The sequence below is a fragment of the Seriola lalandi genome, unplaced genomic scaffold (genome assembly GCF_002814215.2).
Source record: "Seriola lalandi dorsalis isolate HSWRI2012SDOR001 ecotype SW California unplaced genomic scaffold, Sedor1 jcf7180002054976, whole genome shotgun sequence".
NCBI lineage: Eukaryota > Metazoa > Chordata > Actinopteri > Carangiformes > Carangidae > Seriola > Seriola lalandi.
In genome coordinates, this window is record NW_019525526.1 from 967,988 (window position 1) to 991,031 (window position 23,044).

Genomic DNA, 23,044 nt, shown 5'->3' on the forward strand with positions numbered 1-23,044 from the left:
TCAGAGCAGTTCGGCTGCTGAGATAGGTGATTGTCTTTGGGTGGAGCGTCTTGCTCTGCCGGGTGGTCACACTGGAAGTAAAGCCGTCAGTTCTGTGCGATAGTAACCACGTCCAACCTCCCACGTTACTGTGTGAGTGATCTACAGCCGAGTTCAAAGGACACAAGCCCTGCCCTTGAGTCTGCCCGCGAGAGCGGAGCAGCTTTCTTTATCAGGTGGAGGTTCTGCTGGGAGTCGGCCACTGCAGCCTTGCTCAGCCTGGGAGACACTTTCTTCTTCTGGAGCTCGTCCACCAACCAGAGCCAAGATGCCCAAAACGGTAAGAGCTTCATGCTGTTTCTGACGAGATCATTAAACGTGTGACTGAAATGTTTCTCCAAGTTTGAAAAAGGGAGTGGTGGGTTTATAAAGTCTTCTGTAAGGTTTGTTGAAATGTTTGTGCGGATATAGAAACCACTGAGATTCTTACTAATCATGTACGTTTTGATAGTTTTTAGTCTCTTGTTGAACATCTTTTTTTTTTTTTTCTTCTGGGAGTTATTTCCAAGAGGCACCGATCCTTATTGGTATTTACTCATTAACCAAATGTAGAGTTTGACCCATGCTGCTCACATTCCTGGCAGAAACAATGCTGCTAAAATGCTACGTCAACTGAGCCGTGTGTTGTTTGAATGGTCGTGCAAACCTGATGATAATCACCTTATTACCTTTGGGGACACTGGAATGACTTGCAGATGTCCTGAATGACTTTCCCCAGCCACTCATGACTGTACGGTTTAACCTTTTTGATTTTCTGAGACTGTCAGCATTAATCAATTTTCCATCCAAAATTAAAAGAAACACCCTTCTGCACTTATTTGCTGAAAGTCCTAAATGCCCTCAGTAAGAGCTACTTAAGTATACAGCATCAGTCTGTAGGAGAGCTGATAAGAACGGCCGAGCTGTGCATTACGTCTGAAAACTCTGCGCTTGTATTGACACTCCAAGGAGAAAGCCTCTCTTAAGAGGTCACGCTGACGTCTGCCTCCAGTTCACTGACGTTAAACTAACTTGCAATCAAATTAATATGAGTCGTGGTGGCAGGTGCTGCTTGTGTTGTTCTGCAAGTTTAATTTTGGCATAAATTTGAACAGTTAAACAGGAAAGTCAGATGTTTATAGCCACTAAAAACAAGTATAAACAAATAAAAAATAAAAACAATTCAATGGAACAAGATACTGACTGATTGTAACAGATTACTGCTTTGGTCATGTCCACAGCCAGTGATTTGAGTCGGGGTCCGGCTGTGGCAGATGACAGTGGGTGAAGCAGTTCTCTCACAATGAGTGGAGTCAGTTGAGAAACACTATGGACGCTTCATAAATGGATTGTTCCAGTTTTTGTTACCCAAGTTTCTGTGGTGTTTATCTTTATGACACCCGGGGCGTGCTCTTGTGTAACTTCATAAAACGATTGTGTAACTGCTTCAAGCCCAATTTGGCTGCAGTAAGCCAGGGTCACATTGTCTCTCTATGTATCTTTGGTTTTCTTTTGGAAAATATTGACAATCACCCTCTTTGTGTCCTCTGGGAAATCCACTCCAGAGACACACAAGAGGCAGATTTATGTGCCAGTTGTTGTAAAAAAGTTGTTGATCTTAACGAGCAGTGGTGAAGACTAAAGGCAACTTGGCAAGCAGCGAGTATTTTGATATTTTAATCTGCCTATGCGCAACCTTGTGGCACCTCGCAAGGGTAGTCCAAAGTCTAATGAGATAGTGAGCAATTATGGTTTATGAACAATCCACTTCACAGCTCCACATTAAAGACATCCTTCACACAACTGACTGTATTATTAATTATGGTTGTTTTTTGTTTTTTTTTACCATGTAACAAGTCGTTTATTCATAATGTCACAAAAAAAAAAAAAGGTGAGATATTCCTGCAGAATTTAAGTGAAATCTCGCTCCAAAAACAGCTCTGAGAAATGCAAGATTCAGATTTATATAAGAAAATTAAAATAAAAGAGCTGAACACTTGGACTGAAAGGAAACAGAAAACCTCTGTTGTCATGTGACTTAAAGACCTTTTTTTGTTTGTTTTTTTTTGTCGCAGGTCAACGTTCGCGTCACCACCATGGACGCGGAGCTGGAGTTCTCCTTCCACCCCAACACCACGGGGAAGCAGCTGTTTGACCAGGTCTGTATGTTACTCCTATGGACGAGCGCTTACACAGGTTTATACCGGACGTTATCATCATCATCATCATCATCATCACCAGAGTTGTCTCAACTGGCACCTTGAAAACTTATCACCTAATAAATTTCCTTTCATGTTGAACTGTATAATTACTAAGTGTATGATTGTAGTGAGTCACACAGTGAACGCTACCTGATGCTGGACTCAGACATTCATATTTTACAATTTCTTTCATTTCTTTTTTTAATAATATTTTTTTAATAATAGTCAATCAAGATGCTATAAGAAATTAGCTTCTTTTATTTTTTTGCAGAGGAAAAACTGTGTAAAAATACTTAATTACAAGTAAAAGTCCAACATTTAAAGTTTTGAGTAAAAGTAAAAAAGTATTGTCAAAAAAAAGCACTTACTAGTAAAAGTATTCATAATGATAAATGGCCCCTTTCGTATAGTTTTATTATTAATATTTATTTATTGTATTATTTTTAGTGATGCATTAAGGTGGAATTCACATTTTACTGTTTTTAGACTGGAACAAATCCAACCATATAAAACACTGTTGGGTAGTTTAATCTGAAACAGTTTATAAAATGTGTACACTCAGACAAACGCTGAATTATCAATGACCTGATAACAACACTGACATCACCACCCATCAGTGTGACGCCCTCCTTACCTGGATGATCTATAGAATATAATTACTTAAACCTTTGCACTTGACAGGAAGGCAGGTCTGTGATAAAGTGGTCGTGAGGCTTTAAAGTATATTCGGCACCTCAGCTGCTGATCCAGCTGCTCAGAGTGAGACTGACGTGTCCGCCGCCTCCTCACAATCTGTCTCTGTTCTAATGACATGTTGTCCGAAGGTTGTCCTGAAGTTTGATGAAGACTCTGGTCTCTCTTAACTTAAAGGGAGGGAAGTCATGTTTCTATCATGTCTATAACCTTCTGTGTGTGTGTGTTTGTGTGTGTGTATGTGTGTGTGCGTGTGTCAGGTTGCCAGAACCATCGGACTGCGAGAGATGTGGTACTTCGGGCTGCAGTTTGTAGACGCCAAAGGATTCATCAACTGGCTGAGCTCTGAGAAGAAGGTGTGTTTGTGGTTTCACTGAGCGAGCGAGATGAGACTCTGTTGAGTCTTTCCACTCTGCACTCCGCACAAGTCTTTAAAAAGTCAAGGCAAGAGAATCACTCCAGAGTTGATTTTAAAATACGGCTGTTGGGTTTTTGAAAGACGTCATGAACCATCGAGAACATCCGGACAGAGTCAAAACTTAAACACAGAGAAGCAGCGTTCAGTTTCTATGCTCCACACATCTGGAACAAACTCACAGAAAACTCCTCAGTTCTTTTAAAACAGGACTTTTCTATGTGCCACTGCAATGTTTTCAATTAAATTCAGCCTCATTTATTATATTTCTATTTTATTTGTTTATTATCTCTCACTGCACTTTAACTTACAGCATCATATACTAAAATAGATAGACAGACAGGCAGGCAGACAGACAGACAGACAGACAGACAGACAGACAGACACTTTATTTATCCCTTAGGGGAAATTCCTAAATAAATATTACAGCTCACTCAAACTTACTCCAGTCTCAGTCCTGCTCAGCTCCAATAATCCTTTACTCTACAAAACACCGACAGTTCAAATGATATATTTAAATTGTTTTTATATTATTTATTCACTATGGAAACTGTAACACAATTTGTTATTTTTTATGTATTTTACTTGTTTTATTCCTATTTATTTTACTTAAATACCAGAAAAATACTATAAAAATACTAGAATTTAAAAACATATCGCCTGCACTTCCACCCTGAAAAAGCTCACTTTAATAAATTATAAACATACAAACACACACTTGCATGCAACAGTAAGAATCACCATGAAATTGGGTCCAATTCTACTGTCTTTTCTACTGTACTATAACTCTGTTCTACTCTCTTTTCTCATGGTCACATCTGTCCGTGCTCTGCTCAGGTGATGTCCCAGGACGTGAAGAAGGAGACTCCCCTGCAGTTCAAACTGAGGGCCAAGTTTTACCCGGAGGACGTGGCCGAGGAGCTGATCCAGGACGTCACCAGGAGGCTCTTCTTCCTGCAGGTGAAGGAGGACATCCTGGGGGAGGACATCTACTGCCCTCCGGAGTCCGCCGTGCTGCTGGCCTCCTACTCCGTCCTGGCAAAGTACGGCGAGTACAACAAGTCAGTGCACCACCCGGGTTACCTGTCCTCCGAGCGCCTGCTGCCCAAAAGGTGAGTGTGAGTTAAAATTCGACACATTGTTGGGGCGAGTGTTGGACAAAAACAAGACGCACACCAAGTTATATCTACTGACGACCTGAGAACGAGAGGATGTTAACCCAGGAATTATTTTTACCCTGTTTTATTTTATTTATTCTAAAGAGGTTCAATTATCTGGTAATACATTTGAAAATAGAATTTGAGGTGGTCTAAATGTTTTTTCTTTCTCTTTTTTATTATTCATATTCATACTTATTTATTATATATTATATCTTATATATTTGGTTAAGTTCTTGCAGATCGCTTAAGTGCCACGTGAAAAAGATGTGCGGCTCTCTCTAATGAAAGATTCACCTCATCGTAAATTGTAAAACTTTTAGTGTTAAGAAGAAGAAGAAGAATTTAATCATTTACTGACGAGGAAATACAAAGAAATACAAACGTCTGAATCTCACGCAGTTAAATAACTGACTCCACTATTAACTATTAAATAAAAGAGGCTCAGAAAGACGTGACAGTGCAGCATGTGTTTGGTTTATCCCTGTTTGTGTTGTAGACTGTATATAAGATATATGTGTGTTTACACATACTTGACATTTAGACCAGTGTGAGTTGCTGATAGCTGGTGTCTCCCCTCAGGGTGATGGAGCAACACAAGCTGTCCAAGGATCAGTGGGAGGACAGGATCCAAGTGTGGCACGATGAGCACAGGTCGATGCTGAAGTAAGTCAAAAATCAAGTTTTATCTTCATTTTTAATCAAGAAATAACATTTTACTCTTTGAAATGAAAAGTTAAATCCATATTTGCTGCAGACGCTACATTACTGAGTCAGTTTTCTGACTTGTTACTTGTTGCAGTTTATTTTGTCTCAGTGAAAAAGTGAAATGGTTTTATGTGAAAAATAAAAACAAAAAGTAAACACACAATTCAGCGTGCCACTATCCTGTAAGGCTGCTGCTGCACTGGAGTTAAAATGTCTCTTGTATTTATTTCACTAGGTAAAGCTAAATGTACATTTTGATGTGGAGGCCGACAGGTCGTTGAGTAAAAGATGAAACAAGAACAGACACTTTGGTGAATTAAACCCCTTGATCTTCAGCCTCAAATCTACTTATTGAATATGAATTCTTCTGAAACCTTTATTGAATCTATTTTGGTTTAGCTTTCAATATTTTGTCGGTAACTAAAGGTTAATATTTAACAATTAAAAATTCAAGGATTTAAAGGTTCAATAGGTGACTTTTATTAAAACTTTGCACTTTCCTGAATGAAAACAACCGATCAGGTCGTCAAATCCTTGGCGTTGGTATTTAACAAAATGACTCCCGACACCAGCAGTGTTGTGAATTGCACTTTAGAGGTAAAACAAAGGGAGAGAAGAAGAAATAATCAATAATAAATTAGTTGGGACTTTGAGTTGAACAAATCTGAATGGGTCGACCCTGCTTTTAGTTTTAGTCTGAGTAACTTTAAAAGTTTAAATCTGGTGTCTGAGGTCAAGCTGCTGCAGTTGGAAGTCACTTTTCTGTCTCACCTGTTTGAGTAAACGATGAATTAATGTATTAATTATGAAATAATACCATAAAATTGTTAGATGATTCATATTCGAGCAGTCGAGCCTGTGCGTATTCTGACATTTTCCCACTCGTCCGTCCAACCCGAACAGGGAGGAGGCGATGATCGAGTACCTGAAGATCGCTCAGGACCTGGAGATGTACGGCGTCAACTACTTTGAGATCAAGAACAAGAAGGGCACGGACCTGTGGCTGGGAGTCGACGCTCTGGGACTCAACATCTACGAGAAGGAGGACAGGCAAGTCAATAAACACACGTCTCGAGTCCTTCTTTTATTAACGTTGCATGTGCGGAGTTCATCGACCTGATGACACACAGCTGTAGACAGGAGGGCAACACACGAGCGGTCACACCTCGGTCATCGACCCCCCGCTGCCTTCCCTCTCGGTCGGTCAGGCTTTAAATAACACGTTTGATGGCGTGGCGGTTGTTTTTAAGAGGCCGTCAACGTGAACACACACTCTCTCTCACTGGTCTTTCCTCTGTTACCAACTACGTGTTTTCTGTCTGTAATGAACATGCCGTTAATTATGTTTGATCTCCTCTTCTCTCCGTCCTCCAGGCTGTCTCCAAAGATCGGATTCCCCTGGAGCGAGATTAGAAACATTTCTTTCAATGATAAGAAATTCGTCATCAAGCCCATAGACAAGAAATCCCCTGTAAGTATTCCACAAGTTTAACCATCCTCAGCAGTGACTGCATTTGTGTGTGAGTGTGCAGTTGTCTAGCAGCATCAGTGTCGTCTATGCAAATGGACGAGCAACATTTTTAGTTTAACCGGTAACATTGGTTTTCAGTTCGTCCGCCCGTCTCACTCTCGTGGACACGATATCTCAGTAACACCTCGACAGAACTTCTTCAGATTTAGCACAAACATTTGCTAGGACTCAAGGATGTGCTGATTAGATTTTAGGGGACAAAGGTCAAAGGTCAAGGGCGTGGTGACCTCACAAAAAAACAGTTTTGGCTATGTGAACGCATTATCTCCGTAACGCCTTGAGGGTATTTCTTAAAATTTGGTAAAAATGAAAATGAAATGAAATGAAATCTATTAAGGCACATGCTCCCTGTTAAATAAACCAATGAATAAATATTAAATAACCCTACTTACATACCGGACTCATCTTATTTAAATGTCTTTTGATATTGTCTCGTGTTTCCTCTAATACTTTGCCTTTTAACACTCTATGTAAAGCACTTTGAATCACCTTGTTGTTAAAAGCTGCTGAGCAAATAAACCTGCAAACACCCACAAAATGATTTCAGTTATGGCTCCCTGTCGTAATCATTGTCCTTGGAGAAAAGGGATTAAAACATGAATCTACATGAGGCTTTTACCGTCGCTGAAATGACGTTTCCTGTTTTTATTTTCGTCTTTTTAAGGATTTTATATTCTATGCTCCGCGGCTGCGAGTCAACAAGCGTATCCTCCAGCTCTGCATGGGCAACCACGAGCTGTACATGCGCCGCCGCAAGCCAGACAGCATCGAGGTCCAGCAGATGAAGGCTCAGGCCAAAGAGGAGAGGCTGCAGAAGAAGCTGGAGAGGTGGGTGAAGAGTTGCTGGTGAAAACTACTCCGTCGTCACACAGACAGGAGAATTTGGGATTTCAACTCGGTTTTTCTTTGTGTCACGCAGGGATCAGCTGGAGAAGGAGAAGAAGAAGAGGGAGACCATCGAGAAGGAGAAGGCGCAGATGGAGAGTGAGAAGCAGGAGCTGATGATGAGGCTGTACCAGTTTGAGGAGACGACCAAGAGAGCAGAGAGAGGTGAGACACACAGACTCTTTTCAGACCGTAGACAAACGATTTCAGTCTTTAAGTCTTCATTTCTTCACAGATTTCAAAGCTGGAGTAACGAGGCTTTACTGCCCTCTGCTGTTTATCTGCTTTACATCCACCAAGAAGTTAAATTACGTTATTCATTTAAGTGTTTAAACTTCCATGATCTGTCACGTTTTGATTTTTGACTGACTTATGAAGCTCATCATAACAATAATTTGACTGTGGTAAGAAATAAACTCTAGTTTCAAGTCTTGAAAGTCTTGAGTGAAAGTTCTCTGAAGCCCCATTTAATGAGCATTAAAATGTATTTAAAATGTACACGTTTTAATTGCAGATGATCAGTGTATGGGATTTCTGGGGAGATATGATTGAGTGATTTTTGATAATGTCCAAACAAGCGTGTAACACGGAGCATTATTCTAGCAACATGCATCTAGCAAACAAAACTTTAAGTCTGCGGTTCCCAACCTGGGGCCCCAAAAGGGCTCCACAACATTATAAAAAGGTAATTAAATAATTAAAGTGAAAAATGTTTCTGTTACTTTGAATTAATTTTCTTTTCTTCTGACTTTTCCCTCATTTTTGGGGTTTTCTTCATGTGAAATACGATGTGTTTCATGCGTCTTTAGGGCGGTAAAAACTCTCAGACTGCTCACAAGTAGACACTGGTTCATTTTAAGGGTCCCAGAAAAGCACCAAGATGCTTTTATCGGCCTGTATTTTAACACCGACCGCACTTGACAAATGTCCCTGTGTTTCCCGGACTTGGTCGTGCAGAGCTTCAGGAGCAGCTGGACCGGGCCATGAGGCTGGAGGAGGAGAGGAGGAGGGTGGAGCAGGAGGCATCCCGGCTGGAGACTGAGAGGATGGAGGCCATAATAGCCAAGGAGGAGCTGGCCAGGCAGGCGGAGGACCAGATCAAGAGCCAGGAGCAGCTGGTGAGTGCACGGAAAAACTCAAGATCCTTCACGTGAGAAAAAAGCTCATGGTAGAAAAAAAAAAACACTCATTACAAAATAAATCTCCTCCATCCAGGATAAACACATATTAAGAGTTTAAACTGCACATCCTTCAGTTTGGGTGATTTTTACTGGGATTACATTCATCATGAGAAAATGATCTGAAACTCTTTCTCACAATAAAACTCTTAAAAATTAAACCCAAACATGTTTATGTTTTTATAATGATTCTTTGAGCTCATTGAAGTTTAAAGTTAAATCTGAAAGTTTCTGCAGCTTTCAGGCGAGATTTATTCACTTCACGTTCAAACTACTGTTAAATAAATGGTGAATTCCAGTCATAGGAGTTTGATCTCTGTCCGTGTTCGGATGATTGAGGTAAACTGGTATCTATTCTTGTTTTTTTTTTTCCCTTTCCTTTCCTCCCCCCAGGCTGCAGAGCTGGTTGAGTACAGCGCCAAGATCGCTGCGCTGGAGGAGGCCAAGAGAGTCAAGGAGGAAGAGGCTGAGTCATGGCACAACAAGGTGAGTTTGCAGCCTGAGATCAAAGGACGCACAGGGCTCCTCCAAGTCACGGGGATTAACCTGGACAATGTCCAAATCTAACATCAGCTGGTTGTGTTTTTGTTTTGTTTTTTGCCACCTGTACATTTTGCCTTCCTCGTCTTTCCGTGAGTTTCATCACTCATGTTGGGACAGTTTCGTATTTTCCTCACCAGCTATCTGTGATGTATTTAATATAGAACAAACTGGACAACACAGCTATTTGGCCTGTAATAAATGGTTTATAACGCACTATAATGAAGCTGTGTCCAGTTCTATAATTAGGTTCTATACGTACGTGTGTCCCACGCTCGTGGACACAATATCTCAGTAACACCTTGACGGAACTTCTTCAAATTTGGTAAAAACATTCACTAGGACTCGAGGATGAACTGATTAGATTTGGATTTTGGTGCTATAAGGTCAAAGGTCAAGGTCACAATGACCTCAGAAAACACTTTTTAGCCATTCCTCAAGACGTCACCCAGCAATTCTGAAAACATTTTCTAGTTCTTTTGTCTTTTAGCGCAACATCTCACATGAGCATGTCACACTGCGATCGTCTGACACATTTTACTTGTGACAAATAGACCCTTTAATTCTTGACCTATTTTGTTGCCAGAAATTAAACCGGGCTGATATCCAGCATCAGTAACTGAGACTGAAACTACAACCTGAGATCAGAGAACACTTCGCCTGCTGGTTTCATTTGTCCTTAAACTTGTGATCAGACTCCGGCGCAGCGAATGACCCCGATACCCGTCATAACCTGTTTTTCTGTATGTGTGTGCCTCCGATGTAAATGAGCTTTTTTAGGCTACAACTCTGGTTCATTTACAGTTTTATATTCTCTTGACCAATGAGCTCTGTCCCTGTCAACCTCCACCCCAGGCGAAGGAAGTGGAGGAGAATCTGATGAAGACGAAGGAGGAGCTGCACACCGTGATGACCTCAGTCCCTGCAGCCCCTCCTCCTGCTCCCTCCTCTTCCTCCTCCTCCTCCTCGGACAGCGAGAGCGACCACGAGGAACACAGCGAGGAGCACAGCGAGGAGCACAGCGAGGAGCACAGCACCTACAGCGCCGAGCTGCAGATGCAGGACATCAACGACCACCGCCAGGAGGAGGACAGGCTCACTGAGGCCGAGAAGAACGAACGGCTGCAGAAACAGCTCATGGTGAGTCCCGCGTCGAACAGGCTCACTGTGAAGAAATGTAGTTACAAGGTGGAGCGACATTAGAAGAAATGTATAATATATAATCAATATGACAGTATAGGAAGAGGGTTTTATTCCTCCACGCCGGCGACAGTCAGAGCCGAACGCCATATTTGTTTTCAGGTTGACCGTCAGTCTCATTCTCGTGGACACAATATCTCAGTAACACTTTGACAGAACTTAATATAAAATAATTCACTAGGACTCAAGGACAAACAGTTTAGATCTTGGAGGTCAAAGGTCAGCGGCGTGGTGACCTCAGAAAACACTTTTTAGCCATTATTCCAAACTTCACACAGAAATTGAGACACAATTTCACACGTGGTTCATATTTTCTACGACTCTGGATAAACGGGGGTGTAACCTGAAAGTAGTCTGAGCGGCGGAGGGATACAACCACGAGGAGGTGACTCTACTTTCCTCGTAAAGTGGATTAAGTCTTAAAAAGAAAAAAAAGAGCATCGTTGTGCTTGAATAAGTGAAATTTGTTCCCTCCACAGGCCCTGAGCTCGGAGCTGGAAGAAGCCCGAGACGACGACAAGAAGACCCAGAACGACCTGCTGCACGCCGAGAACGTCCGAGTCGGCCGCGACAAGTACAAGACCCTGCGTCAGATCCGTCAGGGCAACACCAAGCAGAGGATTGATGAGTTTGAGGCCTTGTAGAAAACCTCAGAGACCTTGAAGGTCTCTCCCAAATACCTCGTTCCTCCCTCCCATCTCAGCATCTTTTAATTCAAAGTGTGACGTAATTGTAGTCACACCTGATCTTAGCACGGAGCCGATGTGTGTAATACGACCTCCATGCGTTTTGCTTGAAAGCACTGTGTTTTATTTTTTTCTTTGTAGCCCTCAAACATCTCCAACGTGCCGTTTAGTCCCATTAAAACCTGACGCTAAATGACCACGTGTGTATCACCTTGAAAGACGGAGCTTAAAGCTGCGTTTTCCCGATAAACTGTCTGAACAAAGCAGGTGTGTGAGGTGTACTGTGGAAAATATATATATATGTATGTGTCATGATAAATGATCAGAAAGATTTATAGCGATTTGGCTCCGCAGTTTTGTTATTGTACCAACCTGAAGTGGTTAAATTTCCTTTTGTGTTGTAGATGTCACATATTTAAACCACTGACTTTTATAGATTTAGATTTTGATGAATAATTTTAACTATAAAATAGTATAAAAGAAGTGTAAAAAAAAAACAGCACAGCACCTTTCAGAGGCATTTTGGTTTAATAAGTGACTTAAAACGATTAAGTGATTATCAGAAATGTTGATGATTAATTTTCTGTCAATCATTTAACCCATTAAGAGTTTCGGGTCTTCTGCCTTGTACACCTGTTGTCATGTGTGTCCGGATAATGCCATTTATTTAATTGGTTTTAATATTCTTACGATCTCACATAGTGTTCAAATTGATGGGTTTTATGATTGTATATGTACACGTGTTTATACGAGGGAAGTTTTTCTGTGTTTCCGATTGGATTTGCTTCCTGCTTTTACCACACGGGAACATCTGACACCGGTTTTTATTTAAAACAACCTTCTCCTTTGAGTTTTGAATTTAAAGGACATTCAAATATCATTATTACAGGTGAAATATTATAGATAATAGATCATGTGATTTACTCTTACTCTTACCACAAGGAAGAGCCCAAACTGAAGATTCAGTTATGCAGGGTGGTTCACACACTCCCCCCAAAAAAACATTGGATCCTACATTTCCCATAATGCAATTGAATCAATAACATCTTTCATTAGACCCTCGATCTCTCCTAAAACTCTTTGCTGATTAGTGCTGGACTTCATAAAAAGTGTAAAGTGCAGCTTTAAATTCAGGCAAAGAGACAGTGATAACCCTCTGTTATTAAACTTTATAGGGGATATCTCTTGAATATTAAAATAATAATTAAAAAAACAACAACTTTACATTCTGGTTGATTTTCATAATAATACTCCTTTATTCTGTGTGTGTGACACAAGTTGTGTGTTTGAGCTGAAGAATCCTGTTCAGCTTCAGGAGGATGTGCGTTTTGAAATGTTTGCTCACTGACAGGAGGGTTATCATTAGGTTGCTAGACAACTTGTGAAGCCAGTGGAGCTGCTCTGTTTAAATAGCCACTAGGTAAATATTTTACCTGTGAATGAACACATGAATCATACGCCAAGTCATATTTGACGACGTTACCTACCTGTCGGAGGCTGATCATCATCTCTGCTGCTACTGCTGAGTGTGTGTGTGTGTGTGTGTGTGTGTGTGTGTGTGTCAGAGACAAGACAAACTGTTTATTTTGGCCTCAGGGATAGTGGATGTGTGTGTGTGTGCGCGCGCGCGCTCAAAGGTGGGCTCTTGATTTTTTAAAGCCGCTACTCCCAAGAAGCTGTGGGATTGCCCTGTCTTTCTTTCTTTTCTGCACAATCTAAATATAAGTCGGTGACAAATAGTCCAAATACAGTAGCAACCCAACTGTGATGTGGGGGTGGTGCTGAGAGAGCGGCTCCGTCTCCAGAGTCCCTTCTGTTGGATCCGGAGTCCGTCAGGAGAAGGTCGCAGAGAGTCTCAGCTCCCACCTGCGCTGTACCTCCCTTTTTTTCTTCCTCCTCTTCCTCTCCTTCTTCTTCTTCTTCTTCTTCTTCTTCTCCTCTTTATTTATCATGAAGAGACAAAACGCCAGGACCCTCGCGCTCATCATCAGCATCCTCACCTACCTGGTGGTCGGAGCCGCCGTGTTCGAGACGCTGGAGTCCAAACAGGAGAAGAGTCACAAGAGGAAGCTCGACGCCAGAAAGTACGAGCTCATGCGCAAATACAACTTGACCAAAGAGAACTTCGAGGAGCTGGAGCACGTCGTCCTCCACCTCAAACCTCACAAAGCGGGGGTGCAGTGGAAGTTCGCCGGGTCCTTTTACTTCGCCATCACTGTGATTACGACCATCGGTAAAGATGTTATTGTTTATCGATCGATGAGGCTGAGATCAGTCACGTTTCATTGATAGATGCTCAGCACAGGGCTGTAGCCAGAGAGGCAGAGGTACTGAGGTCTTTAATCCACATTAATCCCCCCCAGAAATACTTACACTAATGTAATGTATTATATATATATATGTATTTATATTTATATATTATGATCACATATACATCCTCTGGATATATGAAGATGTACAAATATAAATATAGTATAGTATAGTATATATGTTAACAATATATATTCAATTTATATATGTCACTTATTAAAACAACAGAAATTGTTGTTTTTCTTATTAATTTCTCATTAATTTAAACAGTTTTTAACACTTACTGACGGGCTTTGTGATGGATATATATATTTATGCAACATGTCTACAATATTTAGGCTAGACATTTAATTTCTAATAGGTTTCATATATAGCCTAATACATATGTGTTTTGATTTCATATGTTCATATATTTCATTTGTGTTTGGGCCAAGCACAATTCTGCAAAACTGTCTTTTCTTAAAAACTTGATATTGTTCATTGGTCAATATCTCAATAGTCCTTTAGCAAAGCCTGAAGCCACAGCTCTTATTGTTTGTGTGTGACAAACAAAAGATTTGAATTCATTATTCTACATCTATTTAACTATTAACCCTTCTCAGGTTGACAGATCTTATTAACATCTTTGTTATAGTTCACTAGAAATATGGTTTCAGTGTTGTTGGACTCTGTAGACTTACATATCATATGAGATCATACGTGACTCATAGCCTCTCAAATTTGGTTAAAGTCATCCATTTATCTACTATTTTGCTCATATATTGCACTTCTTCATGAACCTATAGACTTTTGTGAACCCATTTCAAGCACCAGAACAATTCATCCACATCAGCAAAGGTTTGTTTTCACAAAATATTTGAAGAATTTTCGTTATGAAAGAGCTGATATTGTTCTGAAAATTGTAACATAAAACACTTGAGTTTTATGTTATAAGGTGAATTTAAGAAATAATGTAGAAATCGAGAAAATGCCCTTTGACCTCAGAGAGGATAAAACTGAGAGAAAATAAAAAGTCTAAATGCTCCACTCATTCAGTGTCATAGTGTTTCGGCCTGGTTATTTTTATGGCTTTAAACAGCTGTTTGTTTATTTTAAGGAGCCATTTCTAGGATGAAATCTTACGTTTGACTGCATCAGAAATTGTTCTGAAATTCATGACACATTTTATGTTTGTCTGTAACTCATTGTGTTTGCTGCCTTTCTTTGCCAGGACACCCTTTAAAATATATGATTAGGAATTATTTTAGAAGCATTTTTATCTAATTTAGACTTTTCTGATTAATTACGGTTACTTTAATTAATAGATGAAATATTGGGGGATATCACTTTGGTGGCACAAAAACTAAATTCCAACATTTCTTTTTCTTTCTTTCTTAATTTCTTGGATTAAAACAGTCAAATCTAAGAATATCAGACTCAGCCCCTGCGTGTAATTGTAAAAACACCGAAACGCCTTTTCAAGTCTCTGTTGCCGAAGCAACAGCGGCGCCCTGGCTCAGTGTCTGTCATTGCAATCGGGGGCCACTTCAGGCGAATTCAGGCAGAGAAAGTGACGACTTCCTGGTTTATTTCCAGTGTTTACAACATCCCAGCTGACAACAGCGTGGGAGTTATAAATACATAGCTGTTAATTCACAATGTTAAAGTCGAGCTGAATGGTGTGACGGGTTTTCCATTAACGGGCGGATTTAGTGGGAGTGGGTGTCGGGTTTCCTGTGGATTTTCAGTCAGGCAATGATTTTGAAATGATACATTTATTACAGGAGCTTGATGTCGAGCTGCCTCACCACAACACGAAACCACAGAGCACCTTCATAGAGCCCACGTAATGAAACTGTTGTTGTTGCCGTCACTCAGGTTATGGTCACGCCGCGCCCAGCACCGACTCAGGGAAGGTGTTCTGCATGTTCTACGCCCTCCTGGGGATCCCTCTCACCCTGGTCATGTTCCAGAGCCTGGGCGAGCGGATCAACACCTTCGTCCGGTACCTGCTGCACCAAGCCAAGAAGTGCCTGGGGATGCGTCAGACCGAGGTCTCCATGGCGAACATGGTGACGGTGGGCTTCTTCTCGTGCATGAGCACTCTGTGTGTGGGGGCCGCGGCGTTCTCCCACTGCGAGGGCTGGAGCTTCCTCCACGCGTTCTACTACTGCTTCATCACGCTGACTACCATCGGGTTCGGAGACTACGTGGCTCTGCAGAAGGACGACGCGCTGCAGAACGACCCTCGGTACGTGGCCTTCTGCTTCGTTTACATCCTGATGGGCCTGACGGTGATCGGCGCGTTCCTCAACCTGGTGGTGCTTCGCTTCCTGACCATGAACACTGAGGACGAGCGGAGGGACGCCAAACAGAAGGCCCTGATGTCCGTCAGCAAGTCCAGAGGAGAGGTGGCCCGTCTTATACCTGTCTCGGCCTCGACTTCCTCCACACCTGTAGCAGAGGACACCGCAAAGGCGAGAGATTTAAAAGGTGTCTACACTGAGGTGCTTCACTTCCAGACTATATGCTCCTGCTTGTGGTACAGGAGCAAGGAGAAGCTGCAGGGCTCCATACCGACTATGATCCCTCAGGAGCTGACGTTCTCCGATGCCTACCTGCAGCAGAACAGTAACCGCCCTCACTACATGGAGCCCGGGTCGACAGGCTGCGTTTGCAGTCCACGTCAGTGCACGAGCATAAGCTCCATAACGACGGGCCTGCACATCCTCTCTCCGTTCAGGGTGTTCAAGAGACGCAGCTCCGTCTAGCCTTTCAATACGGCACAAATGTGTCCGTCCCGCCAAAGTGGACAACTCATGATTGGCAGTCCTCACGGCAAAGACAACTAATGCGAGTAGATGTTTGTGGTGCTATAATCCCAGTAAACCAACAGTAGGAGACGGGGGAAGGGGGAAAAAAAGCACATGCAGTTCTGAGAACAGAGATCTCACTGAAGTATGTGAGCGAGCACGGCCCCCAGCGCTCTGACTCCAGGTCTTCTTCAGGGGCGGGCTGTTTGCTTTGAAGAGTCATGTAGGCACGACGGTGTGGGCATGTAGGTACGTCATCCGGGTCGCTACACGTGGACACGTCAACACAGAGCTGCAGCGCGTGTGATGCGGCGTGCACGCAGTTTGTAGGTGAGAGCAGAGCAGGTGCTGCAGGAGGCGTGTTAGCTGGCACAGTGAAACTAAAATAATAGCAACGTCCTCTTGCACAGCTCTGCAGTGAGTTCCGAATGTGTGTTTCTGTTTCTTATCTCAGAGATGTTGATGTCCGTCAGCTGTGTTTAGCACGTGTCTTGATGTTATTTAGGAATTTCCTGTCAGAGTGTTTGTGACCGATGCAGCACCAGTTCAGACGACTCTCTGGCCTCATAAAAACTGCTTTACGTTTCCCGAAATATGTATTTAAACTAATCATGATTGTCAGAACTTCATTAAAGCTCACACATACACTGAAAAAAATAATTAAGTTTAGTTGCTGCTTTAAAAATGTGAGTAAATTCAAGTTGAAGATAAGCTTTGGTTCAACTCAAAAAGTTAAGTTAAGATAACTTCAACTATATTCGTACCGACTGCCATTTCAAGTTAAAGTTTACTCATGTTTTTAAGGCAGCAATTAAACTGTTGTTTTCAAATAAGAAAAGATATTCCTTTGTTAGGGACATTTGCAGTGTCACAGCAGCAAAGTGACAGTACAAGAAAGAAAAAATGCAAAATGACAGTAAGAAATACTTAGAAATATAAATATTAGATAATAATATATATTACATATTTACAAATGTTTACAAAATAGACAAATTATTTTAATTGTAATATTCCATTTCATTTCAAGTCAAAAGACTTTAAGTTAGAACAACTCATGTTTTTAAGTTCCAAAATCTGAAAATTAAAATATTCTTAGTTGAATTAGCTTGAAGTTTTCTTAAATATTTAGATCAAGTTGACGGGAAATGATCAGTCAATTCCACTAAAATCCTGCAGGATTTTTTACAGTGTGTACTGATAACTTCATATGACTCACATGTGCAGTTGCCTCTGTTATTGCGATGATTTTTAGTGCTCTCTGCTCAAACTGGACCGGTGCATCAGTCACAAACACTTCTGAATTACGTAACGTCACAAGTGGAAAGGTTCAAAAGAACCACGATGACAAAGTAGATCACACTCACCAGCTCCGACTGAAACACACTTCACTGGATTTGTTTAACAACAGCACAGAGCGCTGCTGTAAAGATGAACGCTGGGCTGAATCAACATCTCTGACAGTGTCGCCCAAACCTGACCAGCCTCAGACGTGCTGCAGCGTTACTGTGCTGTCAGCTGTTTCTGTTACTGGATCCACTGGGATTGTTCTGCCTCATGGAGTTTTCATTGTGATGCTTTTAATTTTTAAAAAATCAGGGGCCAGTTGCACAAAACACTTAAAGTTTTCTACTTAAGTAATGGCACTTAAGGGTTAATTTCTCCTTAGCTGAGGGAGTTACTTAAGGGTGTTGCGCAGAATCTCTTAAAAGCTACTACTCTGTCATTTTCTCTGCCCCATTTTCTGTGTCTCTGCACGAGCACAATGCATGATGGTCCTGATTGCTTGGTTAGTGACCATCGGTTGTACACTACTTTTCACTATGCATTGTGGGATACTATGAGTCCAGACATGTTGCAGATAAGATAGAGTCAGAGGTACCTTTAGTTTTTTTCCTTACTTTGGTTGCTAAGGTCTTTTGTGCAACAGTTTAAGTGATTCCTTAAGTATAAGACTAAGATCAGGAGAAAACCTTAAATACTACAGTGAACATTTCAAGGAAACGCTTAAGGCTGTTTTGTGCAACTGTTTTTATTTTAAGGAAACCTTAACTCAGACTTTAAGGAAAATCTTAACTTAAGGTGTTTTGCGCAACTGACCCTCAGTCCTTCAGGAACCAGAGCGGACTATTAAAGGAACCATTAAATATCCGGGGAAATACTTCTTTTGGCGAGTTAGATGAGGAGATCAACACCACTCTCATGTCTGCACCAGGAGCGAGGAGGCGGTTGACCTAGCTTAGCATAATGACCGCAAACAAACGAAACCTGGCTCTGTCCGACGTTCAAAACTCCACCTGCCCGCTAAATTCACTAATTAACACATTATTTGTTTAAAGGAATAGTTTGACATCTTGTGAAATACGCTTCAAATGCTTATAGATCACCATGTGTGCTAAATATGAAGCTAGCTCGTTAGCTTAGCTTCGCATAAACACAAACAGGGAGAAACAGCTCTGTCCAAAGATAACAGCAACACACCTGTCAGCATCTCTAAAGCTCACAATGTTATAGCTTGTTTGTTTAATCACATACAAAAACAATTAAGTGTAAGAACAATATACGCTGTGGATTTCTTGTTCCAGGCCAAGAAATAATCTGGAACATAACCTTCCGCAAAACCATAAATTGTAGTTTTCTTGTCATTAAATAAACAGGATATAACGTGTCAGCTCGTTACTCTCCTTGCTTCCAGTCTTTATGCTAAGCTAAGCTAACTGGTTGCTGGTTTTAGCTTAGTATAAACAGAGTGATATCAGTTTTTCACATCATTGTTTCATGGTTTTATAGGGACTGATTTGTTGTTACCACCAGATGCTGAGCAGACAACAGAGCTCCTGGTTGGAGGGATGAACTCGTTTGTCATGAGACAGATCAAGAATTCCCCTTAAAACCAAAAATTCTCATCTTTAGGTTTCTGTTTATGTGCAGATTTAAACATGAAGTGTTAGTTTGTGAGCTGTTTTGAGATGCAGGGAGGTGGATGTTTGAGCTTTGGACAGTGCCGAGCTGTACTAGCTGTTTCCCCCCTGTTTCCAGTCTTTAAGCTAAGCTAAGCTAAGCTAAGCTAAACTAAGCTAACTGCTTCGCACGAACATGAGAGTGGTATCGATCTTCCTTTCTAACTCTTGGCAAAAAAAACCAAATGAGCATATTGACCAAATTTTAAATATTCTGAAATACTTCTGAAAAAATAAAATCAAACATTAGATCTCAGATTTCTATCAAAGTACATGTTTGGGGTTTGACTCGTATATTTTTCTCCACTCTGCTCTTTAAACCTGAAGGACTTTGGCTTCTGGAACTCTTCGACTATTAAACAAAAGACATGAAGTGTGCAGATCTGTCCAAATCACATCTGGATCAAACAGTAGCGAGGATGCAAACTATTTTCAGTAGCAGTGTGCAGTGGCAGATGGGAGAGGGTTTCCTGTGTTTGGACAATGGATAATGAGCTGGTTGTCAGTCGCAGACAATTTTGCCACAATAGACTGAGTCTGTGTGACTGATGGAAAAGTGAAAACCCACCCTCAGATACTATCTCTTGTATTTCTGGGCCATTTTTAGAGTTTGGTGTTGTATTTTTTCTGTGGGCGACATGATGTGTTGTCACGTTAAGTTTAATTCTGGCAGCTACGACGGGGTTTTAATCCCCAAAGATGTTTGATGTATTTAAAACTCTCACAGAAAGTGGCAGGTTTTTGTTTTTGTTGTGTGTCGAATCAGAAAGGAAGCGCTTTTTTTTCTTTGATTCACAGAGATTTGATTTATTTTGAATTTAAATTTTGAATTTTACAGCGATAAATCATCATCGAGGAGAAAGAACTACACCTGCTTCAAACAGATGATCAGAAAGCAATACAAGCACACAACTAAGGCTACGACTAACGATTCATTATTGATTAGTCTGACAAATATAATTTCTTCAATCAGCAGTTCAAAACCTAAAGATGTTCAGTTTCTGTGACTGATATAATTATCGTTTGTTAATTAAAGTGTTATATTTCCCTCTAAGATGCAGTAAAGTACTTAGTTTTTCCGCCTCTGTCACAACCTGAAACAAACAATATATGAGTCAGGATTAATTTTACATTTTATTTCAAGATCACTCTTGAAATAAATCGGACGCCACAGATCTGTGATACTCTGAAGGAGGATTTTTTTTCTTTCTTTCTGACTTTCTGCCATTTTTTGTTGTTTTTTTTGCCTCATGGCTGAAATCCCACCTGTGTGACTCACCATGGACACGAAATCAAAAAATAACCTGCAAATACTCGTTGATCCACTGTAGGTCCGCTGCCTGTTGAAATTACACCTGTACTTGTACTTTACTGAAACACAGTAAGTTGCACCTGATTCTGCTTTTTACTTTGCTTTTGATCACAAGTGACCCAGAAAACAGCAGCTGTATATTTTATGTAAGTACTGTATTAGTTTTAAAGTAAGACGCCATCATGCTGCACTAGTAGAAACCGGCCTCTCTGTGTCATGTTGGAAAAGAAAACACTTTTAAACATGACGGAGCAAAGTCGTACTTGAACACTCAAAGAGTACTTGAAAATAACTTTTTTATCTTACCTTGCCAAGGGATACATGTACAGCTGAGACTATGGCAAAATAAATAATGCACATCACAACAATATTGTACTAATATATAGAAAAGAGCATCCACAGCGAACATTATGGATCTGTTATCCAAAAACTGGGACTGTTGTTGAGTTTTAGGACTTTCACCAACCGGAAACGACTTTGAATTTACAGAGATTTATTAAATGATTATTAAATTCTCTATACAATTGAAGTTACGTAAGCTGCAGTCGTGCTGTTCATCACCGTGTGCTGCGTGAGGGGAAAAAAAAAAAGAAAAAAAGGAAAAAGGTGCTGCTGAATGTATAGAAATGTCCGTTTGGACCAGATGGTTTCCCCCTGGGAATTCTTGACTGTGGTCCAGTTCCGGACGAACCTACAGCAGCTCAGTCACGAGCAAAAGTACGGCAAAAGTATTATGTCATGCTTTGTTTTATCCAGCTCATCATCATGTGGTTCAGGGAACAGCGGGGGGGTGGACACGATAACAGATACTCTTGATTTAAGAGCAGCGATACTGTCTTAATGTTGCCTTCTGAATCAGGCCACAGCCACAATACTGGGTTTCTTTCTTGTTAAGACAAATTTTCTTATATATATTTTTTTTTTTTTTTTTCCAGGAAAGAATATTTTAATTTGACTCTCATTATAGAGAAATATTGATTGTTACACTTCCACCTAATTAATTCCAATTAAAATGGTGGTGTAATCTCGAGTGTGTTTTAGTTAAGCAAGCAGAAAATGTTAAATTATTCAACATACATGAATAATAAAGATTTACAGTATAAATTAATAATGAATGGTGATTTACTTGGGTTTAAATTGAGCTTCTCTTTGTTATTTTCTACATGATTAATGCCACATTACAAAGGTCTTTCCAGGAACTTATAGGAAACTATTCACACATCATAGACCCGTAAAATAAAGAGTTACCAGCTATTTTTGAGGCAGGTGTCTTTACTTGAATACCGTGTACACTCAGTTTATTAGGTACACCTATCTAAAACTAGTCTGCAGTCTGATGCAACAGTCCTGCAATAAAGCCTCAATTCATGTTTGTATAGAAGTTTATGGTTATTTTCGGAGGCTGTAGTTTATGGTGCTGTTGTGTTATATAACATTATACTGAGTTATACTGTTTTTTAATGTTTTGTTGAAGGTTAGACTTAATGTTACAATTCAACAGCACCACAAACTACAGCCACGAAACAGCAGCAACACACCAAATACTGAACAGTATAACCTTGAGTGTAGGATTTATTTTAGGGTTGTTGTATTAGACAGCATCAGTTTAAGATAGGTGTACCTAATAAACTGACCATGGAGTGTATAAGCTTTAAGTAAGGTATTGTTTTAGAGGTGCAAAGTGATAATCATGATAACAAATGTATTGTATGTATGTATGTATACAATATGTCTTGAGAAGTTATTTACAATCGGCAAAATAACCAGCTAACTGGTTAGCAAAGTATGTTAAAGTTACGTTCAGGATCATGGGTTCACAACCATTTTGACCCCTCAAAACAAAGCAATGATTCCTAATCTCTCCTGGTTTAAGTCAGTTTAAGAATATTTTTTCATTTTTAGAAGCCTGAAGAAAACAAAGATTAGAGGAAGGCGTGAAAAGGTCCACATGGCTTTACATTCTGCTGTGGGGTATGTGACACCCATGTTGGGAACCGCTCCTCTGTGTATGACCGTGTATGAAAGTAGCGCCACATTGATGCAGGAAATAGCACAAACAAAACGAACGATGAAGCCGAAGATCAGATAAAAAAAAAAAATTTCTTCTGTGGCCAGAAACGTTGAAATGAAATCGCTGTGCGCTCCGAGAACAGAATTATAACATCAAGGTGTCAGTTGCCTGAGAATAGAGCAATTAGGGCTGTATCTCGTTATCAGAAATTTGCTTGCCACTACAACATCAAACCAGCTTGTAAGGCCTGGCTGTGTGCCTGCGAATCTGCCTTCAGCCATTAGATGTGCACAGAAAAGCAACAGAAGGAGTATCCATTTGACAAATCCCTGTATTGGCCCCCCGTCGCCGGAGCATCTGCTGTTTTCTACTTTGGCCATAGACCTGAGTATCTGTGTCAAAGACAGAAATAGTTGCACTGAGAAGGTCATCGATGACATTACGTCACTT

General features: G+C 40.7%; 2 protein-coding genes across 2 annotated transcripts; both read left to right on the plus strand.

Moving 5' to 3' along the window:
- Nucleotides 1-18: 18 nt before the first annotated feature.
- ezra (ezrin a) lies at nucleotides 19-11,553 on the plus strand. The gene is made up of 13 exons (XM_023396366.2): nucleotides 19-319; nucleotides 2,094-2,177; nucleotides 3,173-3,268; nucleotides 4,165-4,439; nucleotides 5,067-5,150; nucleotides 6,096-6,242; nucleotides 6,567-6,663; nucleotides 7,388-7,551; nucleotides 7,643-7,773; nucleotides 8,566-8,726; nucleotides 9,180-9,272; nucleotides 10,182-10,466; nucleotides 11,006-11,553. The coding sequence occupies exons 1-13, from the start codon at nucleotides 308-310 to the stop codon at nucleotides 11,168-11,170; spliced, it is 1,794 nt and encodes a 597-aa protein (XP_023252134.1). The 5' UTR covers nucleotides 19-307; the 3' UTR covers nucleotides 11,171-11,553.
- Nucleotides 11,554-11,693: 140 nt separating this feature from the next.
- On the plus strand, nucleotides 11,694-21,694 carry kcnk3b (potassium channel, subfamily K, member 3b). The gene is made up of 2 exons (XM_023396388.2): nucleotides 11,694-13,445; nucleotides 15,380-21,694. The coding sequence occupies exons 1-2, from the start codon at nucleotides 13,163-13,165 to the stop codon at nucleotides 16,270-16,272; spliced, it is 1,176 nt and encodes a 391-aa protein (XP_023252156.1). The 5' UTR covers nucleotides 11,694-13,162; the 3' UTR covers nucleotides 16,273-21,694.
- The last annotated feature ends 1,350 nt before the right edge of the window (nucleotides 21,695-23,044 follow it).